The sequence below is a fragment of the Procambarus clarkii genome, chromosome 62 (genome assembly GCF_040958095.1).
Source record: "Procambarus clarkii isolate CNS0578487 chromosome 62, FALCON_Pclarkii_2.0, whole genome shotgun sequence".
NCBI lineage: Eukaryota > Metazoa > Arthropoda > Malacostraca > Decapoda > Cambaridae > Procambarus > Procambarus clarkii.
The window spans coordinates 23,361,056-23,375,721 of record NC_091211.1 but is presented as its reverse complement, the minus strand read 5'-3'; the positions used below and the strand labels follow the sequence as shown (position 1 = coordinate 23,375,721).

The 14,666-nt window shown below is 41.4% G+C and overlaps 1 protein-coding gene across 2 annotated transcripts in view; it reads right to left on the bottom strand.

Annotated features, from left to right (window-relative positions):
- LOC123766517 (uncharacterized) overlaps positions 1 to 14,666 on the bottom strand; it is an 18,743-nt gene extending 4,077 nt beyond the window's left edge. The window contains exons 1-5 of one of the 2 annotated variants that reach the window (XM_045755734.2): positions 14,530 to 14,666; positions 6,671 to 6,853; positions 6,134 to 6,202; positions 1,503 to 2,224; positions 371 to 502 (exon numbers count right to left, since the gene is read on the bottom strand). In XM_045755734.2, the coding sequence (XP_045611690.2) occupies positions 371 to 502; positions 1,503 to 2,224; positions 6,134 to 6,202; positions 6,671 to 6,846 (1,099 nt within the window). In that variant the 5' untranslated portion in view covers positions 6,847 to 6,853; positions 14,530 to 14,666. Of the gene's footprint in view, positions 1 to 370; positions 503 to 1,502; positions 2,225 to 3,757; positions 3,909 to 6,133; positions 6,203 to 6,670; positions 6,854 to 14,529 lie in introns of those variants that run through there. The other variant, XM_045755735.2, reaches the window with a different exon arrangement.

The window sequence follows — 14,666 nt, the reverse complement described above, 5'->3', positions numbered from 1 at the left end:
CCTTGGTACGTAATTTCCTAGATGATATCATTTATGATATAAATACAAGAGCAAAAAGAAATAAGAAAAGTGATGCCAAAAGAAGCTGAATTTGCCGTCATTTTGATTGTGTCCTCCATGTCTCACTTTTTACATTTAATCTTCTAAATGCCTTTTTTCTCAGAACAGTTACCTGGTATACCAATGGGCTGGCTCACTGAGGCACCATACACTGTAACTGACATATCTCCGGAAAACACTACAGTAGACTTTCCTTTGGCATAAAGTCCTCTCCTAGAAGCCTGTTTATACAGTGTGTGTTTGTCTACTTGTGTGTTTACATACACCACTAATTAGTAAGGGAACTTTCATTTGTTTATTCACAACTTACCATATAAGAAGAGCCTGAGACCACTGAGGAGCAGGACGTCATGGTTTGTTTGATAGAGAGACCTCTGCGTCACCAGCCATGTCAGGACTCCAAGCACTGCGCTAACGTATGCCATGGAGGGCACTAACCACACTGTAGGAAAGACACAGTTAACACCTGCTTACTACCGCTAGCATGTATACCTCTATCCCTTTTTTCCTTCATTTAACTCTCAAGTAATTGTCATCTAGACTTTGGACACCACTTTACTACTTTATGGAAACAGCTACTACTTTACCTTGCCTTGCATTGATTTTGGGGCTCAATGTCCCCGTGGCCTGGTCCCTAACCAGGCCTCCTAACCAACAATATAATTATAATTATAACAGTGAATAATGATTACTGTATATTGTACTATGAAATCAATTCTTGTAAACGACTAATATTTCTATTATGTTCATGGAACAAAATTGTTGAATTTCTCTGTTACAAGCATTTTCTTCAACCACACTATTTTGTTATAATTAATTAAATAATAGCCTGAGTTAGATTACATATTATATAGCATATAAATGCATATGTGGTATTCATTATAATTAAAAAGCTTATATCCTCAGGTAGCAAGCACTTCCTTTATGAATCACAATGCTAAGGTATTGTACTGTAATATTAGACTGGCTATTCTATGACTTTTCATATAAACAAATATTTTATTACACAATTAACTCAGGCATGAGTGCATAGATTTACTTCATGAGCCAAGAGTGATGCCAACTACCTATTTATTCCATGAACTTAGTCTCTGAGCCCATTTACCCCATAAATCAAGTCTCAGCTTATTTATGCCATGAGCCAAGAATCTCTGAACCTATTTACCCATGAGCCAAGAGTCTCTGGGCCTATTAACCCCTTGGGCTAAATGTCTGGGCATATTTACCAATGAACCAAGAATATCTCTGCTTATTTTCCCAATGAGCCAATAGCCTGTCTCTTGAGCCAATAGCCTGTCTCTTGAGCCTATTGAGATGAGGCTATGTGGACGGGCTGGGCTATGTGCATACTGTATGTGCACATGTTACACAGTGCTTGCAATGTTGTTATATACCTTTACTACCGGATGTACGAAACAAATTAAAATTAATAATTAATGTACCTTGTCTTTGCCACAAATCCATTATGATGATGAACTTGATCACTGTCAGGGGCCATGTGGGAAGCCAGATCAACTTTGTTAGGTCTCTGTTAATGAAGCTGGTGACTTCTCCTAGCGATCGTTTTGTAATTGGATATACTTCATAACCATTATACCTATGAAGATTCAAAAGATAGTGGGTATCGTTGCAAATAATACGAGGGTTCTCACTGAGGACACGCTCAGGCAAGCTACAAATGCGTTTATCTGTACATGAAGCATGAATTATTTTTGTGTTTGTGGAATCTGTTACTATATGATAGGAAACTGATGTCTTATCTGCATAGAGCTCCCGTAATCTTCTTGTTACGTATTTATACACGCTCCGTTCACCACCATAGACCTCTTCGGGAGCACCCGGACTGAGTTGAATTTGATTTGTGTTTTGAATGAACTTGGTTGCCACCATTTTCAGTGGGACTTCAGTTTCGTATTGATCTTCAAAAGTGATGTTAGCAGTTCCATTGGTGTCTAGGGCTACATGTGACTCCACAGGCATCACCCTAGACTGGGAATGAACACAACTCTCCTCACGGTGTTCTGGCCCTTCAACTGGAAGTTTCTCAAAGGAGTTCCATATTTCACAAACACAGGCAAATTTTGCTTGGAGAGCCTTGCGTGACTTTTCTGTCTGGGTGTGGCCCAAGCATGCACCCAGGCCATACCACGCTCCACGACACAACCTGTGATGTGTAAAGATGAGGAAACATTTTTACTGCACAATAAAAATTGGAATTCTATTGATAAACTTTTGTTTAAAATGAAATTCACAGTTCTTCTGCATGTGAACTATAATTCATAAATATTAAATGCTTTATTTTGAAAGTAAAACCAAAACGTACCTTATTTCATCTTCACAGTTTCCTACCTCGTGCTTCAAACTCACACGGTATTTTGTGCTACCCACTCACCCCTCGGTGCCTTTTTTTGATAATTACTTACCCACTCCCCCAAATTTAATAGTTAAGACATGCAAACTCACCAGTGTAATCAGTACAATCAAATTATATTGTAGTTATGTAGAACTCAATTTTTTTCTACATTGTACCTATTTATAATCTTACCTTTGTATGTTAGATTACCTGCCTGAAACTCTATGCGTGATAGTGGCTTTGCAAGAATGTGAGAACATCAATATTATGTACTCTCTCAACCCAATGTACTGTCTTGTAAATAAATAATTGATGCTATAATTTAGACGAGCCATTATCACAGACAAAATGAAACTTCTTATCAAGTGAACCATTACAGGGTTGAGCTTGGGCACTTTGGTCCCGCTCTCAACCATCAGTCAACTGGTGTACAAGTTTTTGAGCCTATTGGGCTTTATCATATCTACATTAAAACTGTGTATGGAGTCTGCCTCCACCACATCACTGTTACATGTGATAAAGATCTGACCCTCTCTGATGATCCCTTTACCTGGAATCAGTTCTGTATTGGGATAGTGATAAACAGGCGATTTCTAAATCTTTAGCTGCATAGAATACTATAACATATATAGAATCAACTCTCCTTTCATGGTACCAAACAACAAACCACCAAATAAACAACAAACCACAAATACAAAACAGACCAACAGAGACACAATAAACAAATGAATACACAACATATTAACAAATACAAAACAGACCAACAAATAATAATTCCCAAATTATCAAATAAAGTACCAAATGCACCACAAATGAACAAATACACAACAGATCAACAAATACACAACAGGCCAACAAATAAACAACAGGCCAACAAATAAACAACAGACCAACAAATAAACAACAGACCAACAAATAAACAACAAACTACCAAATGTACCACAAACCCACAAATACACAACAAATCAACAAATTAGAGCTAGCAAACTGTATGAGGTCGTGGTTCTTCCCTGCCCCTTAATTAACAATGGTCCAGGACGGAACGAAACGTTATGTTAAATTTAGCAGATGCATCACTATTTGCTGGTAACGTTTTCACCCCTGCTCATAGATGGGCATGATCTCTGTATCCGTTCCATCTCCTTTTTTTTTTTTTTTTTTACAGAATGGGTTCTATCTGTCTATATCCATTCCATTTCATTCCTCACAGACTGGGTATATGGTGTGCCTCTGTATCCGTTTCATCCCTGCTCACAGGAAGGGTATAATGAGTCTTTGTATAGGTCCATCCCTGCTCGCAGGATGTATATGATCTGCCTCTGTATCAGTACCACCCTCACTCACAGGATGGGCATATGGCGTGTGTCTGTGTCCGTCCCATTCCTGCTCACTGGATGGGTGTGTGGTGGGCATCTTTATCCATTCCACCCTCGCTCACAGAATGGGTATACGCTATGTTCATTCCATCCAGCAGCAGACCCCAAAAACGCTTTCTTCAATTTTAATATGTTATTCACTTAAGATAGGAATTTTCTCAAATATAAATCAATATTATATTTACCTGAATTTTCCTGAGGGTCACTAGCACTAGTGGCCTCGATGAGGACAGGAAGCCAGCGGCTTGTTAAAGGTTAAAGTTTGTTCCATGTATTATCATATTGTGTATAGTTGGGTTTATGTTAGGTTAAATTAGGTGCTTAGGTTCTGTTGGTAATTATTTGTATTTGTAGTACGTGGGTGTGTTGCATTACAATTCGAACGGAGGTCGTCAGCGAAGCACTGTTCGAGAAATGTTCGAATGTTATTAATTGTGAGTAGTGTGTAAAGCGTTTTTTATTCATGAACGGGATTTGGTGCCTGTATAATCCCTTTTTATCTTTACTGATAAAGATAAGACTAAGCTAGCATAACAGGCGGTTGACCCAAAAAAAAAATTTGCCAGTCTTAACGTACAATACTTCGTAATCAAAATTTGTATTTTTTAAATATTAGTCAATATTACTTACTACATAATAGAATGTGTTGAATAGTTAGGTCTAACTTAGCATAGGTGGTTAGGTTCCGTTGGCAATTGTTGGTATTTGCAGTACGTGATTGAAGCATTTAGAAAGGTCGGAATCGAGCAGAGGACGAGAATGAAGCCCTGTTCGAGAAATGTACATACGTCATTGTAGGTGAATCATGTTTGAAAGTGGTTTTTCAATCGTAAACAGGGGGTTTGGTAGCTTAATAAACGAGCATTGTCCAATGTTTATGAAGACGGGCTGCTCCCTTCTCAGTTGGTGAGCAGTTGTGCCAGGCCGCCGGCGCCTCTGGTTTACTTAGCGCCGAGGTGAATATCAGTGTTGTGGCTTTGTGTGTGTAGCGGGAGTTGGGTACCAAGCCCAACACATCCCGCTTAATATGCAAGAGGTGCTTTAATGGCCGGAGGGCCAAGGAACATACCAGGCTGTGACAAAGGTTCGTGCATTAATCAAACGTAGATTGAGAAGCTGGTTTACAATGATGTAAGGAGTCATTGCAACTATAGTTATATATACTGTAGTGTTTAACTTCTTACGCGCATAAGGGCTATAATATTCTTGACCCTGTAACCAAGTTTAGTAAAAATCGCATGTTATGCCACGTTTAAATAGAAGCCTGACTAAAAGGTGGGGAAACAGTTTTCGTGAAAGAGGAAATAATGATGCATAGGCCAGCCAGAGAACTATGTAAGCCTATACTGTATGTCGTCAGTGACTTGGGATACAAGAGTGCTTACAGTCTTCTACAGCCAATAGCACACATGGCATTTCGGGCAGGTCCTTAATCCTAATTTTCCCCGGAATACAGTGACTTGGGATGAAGATACCACTATATGGGACGCTCCCGGATACAGTATTGACTTTGAGCTCTGTAATTACTTCATATACTCAGGAATATTGGAAGATATTCTTGTGCTGTACCCAGATTTTGCTAGTGGGGGGGCTAATAGAACTTCCTTAATTACGTTGTATGTTCTCACCTGAATTTTAGTCAGTTGATTTTTTTTTGTAGTGAGGCTTGTATTTTCTCCCCTGATTCCATGTACGACTAATCATCCTGTGAGATGGGATTATTAGGTGAACTTACAGCTATTTTTTTTTTATCTACCCTGTGTAATCTTTTATATAGTATTTCTCAAATCATTAGATTTACTGGTGTCGATTTCACTTTACCTCAGATCTACAAGATTTTGTCGAAGTTTTTGGTGTATTATTGTATACTGTCGAAAATTGTAACTGTTGTTTTCAGAATACATAGCTATTTATGGGTGAATATTTTTGTTGATAAAAAGCAGGCTAATAAAATAGCGTCCCCGCGGCCCGGTCCTCCACAGGCCTTTTTTTTTTTTTTTTTTTTTTTTTTTTACACACTCCCCAGGAAGCAGCCTGTAGCAGATGTCTAACTCCCAGATACCAATTTACTGCTAGGTAACAAGGGCATCAGGGTGAAAGAAACTGTCCATTTTGTTTCCGCCTCTACCGGGGATCGAACCCGAACTTCCGGTCTACGAATCCGAGGCGTTGTCCACTGTGGATCACTGTGCTTCAATCTACATTGAAGAATTCCCATGTAAATGACAATGCAAGGCTCGCGATAATAACAAGTGTTCTAATGTTTACAGAATAAATACTATGCAGGATAAAGTACAGTAATCTCACGTATAACAACTTACACCTTTCAAAACAGTGTACTTACAGAAAGAATGGTATCTGCATCATCAGAAACAGCACAGTCAGGCCACACTTGTTAAATTTGTTTGACAATCTGAAATATATCAGAAGTTGTTAATTGTTTCTAGAGACGGCACACACTATATATATATATATATATATATATATATATATATATATATATATATATATATATATATATATATATATATATAATATTATATTATATATTTATATAATATATATTATATAATATATATATAATATATATATATATATATATATATTATCCATTTAAAACATATCGAATAAGAATGGGGTTCAGTATAATAGAAAATGGATTTGTGTTCTGTACAAGGCATTGCCATACTGTATAGTTAAATATTGCATACTCACTGCTGCTGTAGACCTATATTTCAAGGACGTAGACCACTGTGCTACACTGAATTGATACTATCAACACCATGAGAGATGCCAATAACAACGTAAATATGAACATTTGGATAAAGAGTTCATTAAGTGCACCTTACAACACAGAAGCAGCCAAGCCAGAATTACTTACATTCTGAGGAGCCAGCCACAAGTGACGAGATGGAAGATCAGCTGCCACAGCAGTAGAACACTCCCCAGGACGATATCGGTGAGGATTATGTTCAACACAGCAGTGTAATCCACCACCACATTTGTCACCCACAGCGTCAGCATCGCTACACTGCCTGCTGCCGCTTTCCATGTCATCTTTCACCTGTATCAACCGAATAATATGTGTTACTTTATGTAACTTTACAGTCTGTGTGTTTTCGTCCAGATTTAATGTGTCTTCTTGGCCCTGGATAAAATCCGAGCACTCGGATAGGTCGGAGGAACATTAGGAAGAACTTGTACAAGAATAGGCATAGTGAGGTGGACTGATAATGATAATTTGATTTACGGAAAAGTACATACATACAAAATGAGTTATAAGTAGAATCTTGGATTTCTAGAGAACACAAGTGTATATACTATGACTAAAGCCACTCGTACGCACAGCGTTTCAGGCAAATCTCAGTGATAATGATCTTATTGTTTGGTTTTACATTACATTCTTGTAAAGCCACTATTACGCGTAGCGTTTCGGGCAAGGTCCTTAACCCTAATTTCCCCGGAATACGACCCCGCCGAATCGTTTAACAACCAGGTACCCATTCACTGCTGGGTGAACAGAGGCTACAGTTAAGGATTGGCGCCCGGTCAATCCTCCCCGGCCAGGATTCGAACCCAAGGCAAGGCGCTTGCGAAACGCCAGGCGAGTGTCTTACCACTGCGCCACGGAGACTAATAGGTGGCCCGTGCCACCTATTGGGGGGCTTAATCATCATCAATCAATTAATCAGATGAGAGATTTCAATCCACACGCTGGTGTCCCTCATGATTCTGTCCTAACTACAACTCTATGCATCCTATACACGATGCATATGAGTGTATATGAGTGGGATTGGGTGGTTATAAATAGGAGCTGCCTCGTATGGGCCAACAGGCCTTCTGCAGTTGCCTTTGTTCTTATGTTCTTATGTTCTTACACAAACGACATCCATGACCCCATGTATATAAACTCGCTGACAATACGCTATGTAAACGACGTCACACAACTCCATACAGGAGCTGCAACAATTTAAATTGTAAAGCATGAGACGAAATCTACCGAATCACACAATGGTAATATAACTAGCAGGTCCAGACAAACTCAACAAAGTCAACAACCATAACGCGCCAACACAATTCCACTAGAACACTATTGTCGCTCACCCATACGAACTTACATGCCAGTTTCACCAACATCCACAGTATTGGACTAAAGCTTGAGAAAAAACTTAAGAACACAAACACACACACAGGCATGAGTTACGCAACCCGTTCTCGCACTTTCTTACAGTCAATATTGACTTATTAAATACGTGCACATGTGACATACTAAACATACTAGTTTACCTTGAAAAGCTTCATAGAAAACACCGACCTTATGAGGTTACGAGGAAAGGCTGCGTGAAATGCACCTCACGACACTGGAAGACAGACGAGTAAGGGAAGATATGAACACTACCTCCAAAATTCTCAGAGGAATTGAGAGGGTAGATAAGGATAAAATGTTTAACACGGGTGGTACGCGAACAAGGGGACACAAGTGGAGACTGAGTACCCAAATGAGCTACTGGGACGTTAGAAAGAACTGTTTCAGTGTCAGAGTAGTTAACAAGTGGAATGCATTAGACAGTGATGTGGTGAAGGCTGACGCCATGCACAGTTTCAAATGTAGATATGATAGAGCCCAGTAGGCTCAGGAATCTGTACATCAGTTGATTGACGGTTTAGAGGAGGGATCAAAGAGCCAGAGCTCAACCCCCGCAAGCACAACTAGACGAGTACACACACACACACACACACACACACACACACACACACACACACACACACACACAGAGGCAGTGAAGGGGGCTGGTGGCTGAGTGGACAGCGCTCTTGACTCGTGGACCTAGGAACCGGAGTTCGATTCCGGCACCGCCGAAAAAACAAATGGGCAGAGTTTCCTTCACCCTGATGCCCCCTGTTATCTAGCAGTAAATAGGTACCCGAGAGTTAGACGGCTGCTACAGGCTGCTTCCTGTGTGTGTGTTGGGGGGGGGGAGGGAAAAGTAGTTAGTAACAGTTGATAGACGGTTGAGAGGCGGACCGAAAGAGCAGAGCTCAAACCCACTCAAGCACAACTAGGTGAGTATACACAGCCTCGCGGCTGAATGGACAGCGCTTGGGTAATGCACAGGGTGATTCACCCTGATGAACCTGTTCACCTAGCAGTAAATAGGTACTTGGGAGTTAGACAGCTGCTACGGGCTGCTTCCTGAGGGTGTGTGTGTTAAGAGATAAATATATGTAGTAGATATAATAGAGGAAAACTTTATTGGTTAGAAAGGCGGAGTCCAAGAGCTAATAGCTCGATCCTGCAGACACAAACATGCACGAATATCCACACTCTAACACATCCACTCATAACGTAAACACCACTTGCACTCTTCCTAGAAGCCAAAACAAACCAAATGAAACTATAACGTATTCAAAAACATTTTAATGGATTTTTAACATATACTGACAGGACTACATCATCACAGAGGAAACATCCGACCAATGAATATCAAGCTACCATGAATATCACGCATGAATATCACGCTACTTTCCTCTATGACACATTACCCAGAAATACACACAATCTCTTCACAATACATAGCCCACATCACCAACCCGCATACACATAATAAAAAAATGACTGACCACATATCATGCAAACTGCCCAGCTGGCCCTCAAACCAAATAATTCTCTCTCACTTGACCAAATCACCTCTCTGGGGTATCTTTCCTTTTCTTATTTGACATTGAGATGCAAGACTGTTCGAAATAAAGAAATAGCATGGCAACAAATATAGGAGCTGGATATAACAAAACCAAATATCCAACCATAATTTATCCGTGCATTTGCTAGTCTTCCAAGATGTTTAGCATGTTTAGAGATTTAAACAAGGGGGAAGGGAGGGCTGAGTGTTGCCTGAAAGCAGTTTGTTATTGTTCTGATAGCAGATTTTTGGTGGGTGATGATGGACTTGAGGTGGTTTGCAGTGGTTGAACCCCATGCAAAGATACCATAATTAAGATAGGGATAGATTAGTGCATAATATAGTGAGAGGAGAGCAGCGTTAGGTACATAATATCTGATTTTAGAGTATGCCAACTGTTTTAGAGACTTTCTTAGTTATGTGTTGTATGCTGAAGTCGAGTCTCTTGTCTAGGTATAAGAGGAGGTTGTGATTAACAGTATCAAAGGCCTTTCTCAGCTCACTGAAGACTCCAATCGACTGAATAGATCACATATGATCGTACGTAATTTATTACTCGCAATAGCTAGCCATCTACCCCTCCAATAGTTGCGATTCACATTATGAATGACAGGGTCGAAATCCAAGTAAGGGATTCGTTTTTAGGAGTTGGGACAGGCAGAAACAGCTTCCTTAGCAGCAGCATCTGCGAGATCGTTGGAACTTGAAAGGAACTCTGAGTTCGGGAACCTGGAAAACTCGACTGTCTTATATTGGATAATGGTGAGGAACCGACACTAACGGACTAAGATCACCATGGGATGTGGGGCTTAAAAGACGCCACGGCCATAAAAACATTGTGGGTTCAACTACAACTAATTAACATAACTGCATAGAGCTCTACTATAAAAATAGGGAGAGAGAAGGTTACACATAAAAGGAAAAATCAGACACATCAGAAAAAATAAGCCAATGACATCGGCAAACTTCGACTCATCCGAAAACAATACGGCAGCTAGTGAGAGTGGCAGCTAGTGAGAGTGGCAGCTAGTGAGAGTGGCAGCTAGTGAGAGTGGCAGTTAGTGAGAGTGGCAGTTAGTGAGAATGACAGCTAGTGAGAATGGCAGCTAGTGAGAGTGGCAGTTAGTGAGAGTGGCAGTTAGTGAGAATGACAGCTAGTGAGAATGACAGCTAGTGAGAATGGCAGCTAGTGAGAGTGGCAGTTAGTGAGAATGACAGCTAGTGAGAATGGCAGCTAGTGAGAGTGGCAGCTAGTGAGAGTGGCAGTTAGTGAGAATGACAGCTAGTGAGAATGACAGCTAGTGAGAATGGCAGCTAGTGAGAGTGGCAGTGAGAGTGGCAGTTAGTGAGAATGACAGCTAGTGAGAATGACAGCTAGTGAGAATGGCAGCTAGTGAGAGTGGCAGTTAGTGAGAATGACAGCTAGTGAGAATGGCAGCTAGTGAGAGTGGCAGCTAGTGAGAGTGGCAGCTAGTGAGAGTGGCAGCTAGTGAGAGTGGCAGTTAGTGAGAATGACAGCTAGTGAGAATGACAGCTAGTGAGAATGGCAGCTAGTGAGAATGGCAGCTAGTGAGAATGACAGCTAGTGAGAGTGGCAGCTAGTGAGAGTGGCAGCTAGTGAGAGTGGCAGCTAGTGAGAGTGGCAGCTAGTGAGAATGGCAGCTAGTGAGAGTGGCAGCTAGTGAGAGTGGCAGCTAGTGAGAATGGCAGCTAGTGAGAATGGCAGCTAGTGAGAATGGCAGCTAGTGAGAATGGCAGCTAGTGAGAATGGCAGCTAGTGAGAATGGCAGCTAGTGAGAATGGCAGCTAGTGAGAATGGCAGCTAGTGAGAGTGGCAGCTAGTGAGAATGGCAGCTAGTGAGAGTGGCAGCTAGTGAGAGTGGCAGCTAGTGAGAGTGGCAGCTAGTGAGAGTGGCAGCTAGTGAGAGTGGCAGCTAGTGAGAGTGGCAGCTAGTGAGAGTGGCAGCTAGTGAGAGTGGCAGCTAGTGAGAGTGGCAGCTAGTGAGAGTGGCAGCTAGTGAGAGTGGCAGCTAGTGAGAGTGGCAGCTAGTGAGAGTGGCAGCTAGTGAGAATGGCAGCTAGTGAGAATGGCAGCTAGTGAGAGTGACAGCTAGTGAGAGTGGCAGCTAGTGAGAGTGGCAGCTAGTGAGAATGGCAGCTAGTGAGAGTGACAGCTAGTGAGAATGGCAGCTAGTGAGAATGGCAGCTAGTGAGAATGGCAGCTAGTGAGAGTGGCAGCTAGTGAGAGTGGCAGCTAGTGAGAGTGGCAGCTAGTGAGAGTGGCAGCTAGTGAGAGTGGCAGCTAGTGAGAGTGGCAGCTACTGAGAATGTTCAATGAAAAGGTGTTTTAGAACAGTGAGAAAGGGTGGGAGTTGGGCGAGGGGGAAGATTAAGCCTTCACCGCAAAGATTACGTCTTTAATTTTTTTACAAGGACCATAAATAAATAATAATAATTATATAAATATTTATTCAGGTATAAGTACCTACATACAAGAAGAGTTAAACAGAATTTTGGATTTCTAGATAGATGTCTAAAGCCACTAATGCGCACAGCGTTTCTGGCAAGATGTGGGGAAAAACACTTGGACTAAAAATTAAAACTGAAATCAAAGCATAAATTGAATTGAAAAAAGGAAAAAACAAGAAAAAAAGTGATAATATTTACGTGATGGATGGAACAGCAGAAATCGAAACGGAAGAGCAGAAGTAATTTTAACTAAATAAACACAAGACTACAATTGTTGTAGTATTGACTACTTGAAAAGACTACTACTCCTCATGAGGAGTAAGTGAGGGGTCATAGAGAAAGAAGCATGCAAGCGTGCAATCCGTGATAGAAGCATGCAAGCGTGCAATCCGTACAGTGAGAATACAAAGGACAGTAAGCAGCATGGCTTTCAACAGGGGTCATGATGCGGTACGAGTGAGAATGGCGACTTTGAAGGTTATGCAAAGTATCAAAGTCTGCATCAAGCGCATCGGCTTGGGACGAGCGAAAGAGCCACCAACTGAGGTGCAAGATCGCATACTGCAAAACACCAAAGGGGAAAGCAGACGAATTAGCGGGACATGTATAGTCCAATTCAGGAATTACTACAGAGGAGTGCAGTCAGTAGTCAACCCAACCTAACCTACGGTAACTTAACCCAACTAACCCCAACCTACGGTAGCTTGGCCTAACTAAACGTAAGCTACATAACGTCATTGTTATGACATCACACCGACGTCATTATAACGATATAGGTGTCAGATCCAATGAAATTGCGTCACTGGATAGCAGGTGTCTCAGTGACGCAATTTCATTTATTGTATATTGGAGAGAGAAGTATATTCCGGTTAAAAAAGAATGGCAACTTCAGGGGGGAAGGGGGTTCTTCGAACATTAGGGGGGGGGGACCGTGTAGTTTGTCACAGTAGTTATGTATCCTGTGTAGTTGCTAGGGTGGTTATGTATCCTGTGTAGTTGCCAGGTTGGTTATGTATCCTGTGTAGTTGCCAGGGGTGGGTATGTATCCTGTGTAGTTGCCAGGTTGGTTATGTATCCTGTGTAGTTGCTAGGGTGGTTATGTATCCTGTGTAGTTGCCAGGTTGGTTATGTATCCTGTGTAGTTGCCAGGGTTGGTTATGTATCCTGTGTAGTTGCCAGGGGTGGTTATGTATCCTGTGCAGTTGCCAGGATGGTTATGTATCCTGTGTAGTTGCCAGGGTTGGTTATGTATCCTGTGTAGTTGCCAGAGGTGGTTATGTATCCTGTGCAGTTGCCAGGATGGTTATGTATCCTGTGTAGTTGCCAGGGTTGGTTATGTATCTCGTGTAGTTGCCAGGGGTGGGTATGTATCCTGTGCAGTTGCCAGGATGGTTATGTATCTCGTGTAGTTGCCAGGGTAGTTATGTCCTAAGACGAACGAGAGGACATACGTGGAAGCTGGAAACTCACATTAATGAGTCTAAGAAATGAGAGGAAATGTTCGTATATACCCTGTGCGGATAGTCAAGTGGATTGTACTACAATAATTTGTGGAAGCCACCTCCAACGACAACATTAAATCCGGACTCGACAAAATATACCGAATGCCAGAATAATGAAAGTATATAACAACCGAACAAATCCACAAAAGGCCGTGACGAGGATTCGAACCTGCGTCCGGGAGCATCCCAGACACTGCATTAATCGACTGAGCTACGACAGGGTTAAAAAGGGTTGAAACCGAAGTTCTAGTGAACTTATAACACAACCGGTACAACAACGCTATCAAGGCGGAGCATCAAGTTCTAGACCTCTCGGCTGTAGTCACCTGAGAGGTGAGTACAGATAGCTTCATAAACCCCTACTGGATGGAGGTCGCTTTGTGCCTCTGGCGACGTCACCGTTTCACCGTCGCTCACAGGATGGGTGTGGGGTGCATAATAATAATAATAATCACGCCATATTCTGTTTTTTTTTTTGTAACTTGTATACCATTGGATAAATTGACAAATAAAGTTCTTTCCACAGGATAAATTACAGGCGAGATGGCTGCCTGTATATTGCGTTCATAATTGAAAAGATAACTTAGAGACATAATCAGAGGTCTCCTTCTGCAACACGTGATTGCCGTGCACTGGTTCCTTGCATGGTAGCTGCCAAACTTTGCAGCATATTATACCGTTATATCTCTGTTTACATTTTCAAACTTCCTCTGGGAAAGGTATATTTGAACATATTCCACTCACTCTCGCAATATTTATGGAATGACCCAGAACCGGACATGCTGCCATGCACTCCTATGCTTGCCGGTGCGTATAGTGGGAGTCTGTGTACATTCTCCGCCAGATAGCGTATATCTTAAACATTCTTCCCTATATATATATATATATATGTGTGTGTTAAATTGCATTTGTTTCAATACTAAATAACCATATCACCTTATTAACAAAACATCCGTTTCTATATCCGATATGCTGTGATTAGAATTAAACGACTTATTGAATATATTTACAGAGGTAATGCCCCTCTAATGTTTCCAACACGAATATAGCTCGTATTCTGTATTTTCTGTACCAGAATCAACACTCACTTCACTGTACGGCTCAATACTATAAAGTAACGGTATTGTAGGAGCCGAAAATGGCACGTACACCTCCCCTCGAGGTTGTAGCCACACTGATGACCACAAGTTCAAGGACCTGTTTACCCCGCTGCCAGACGTCTAGA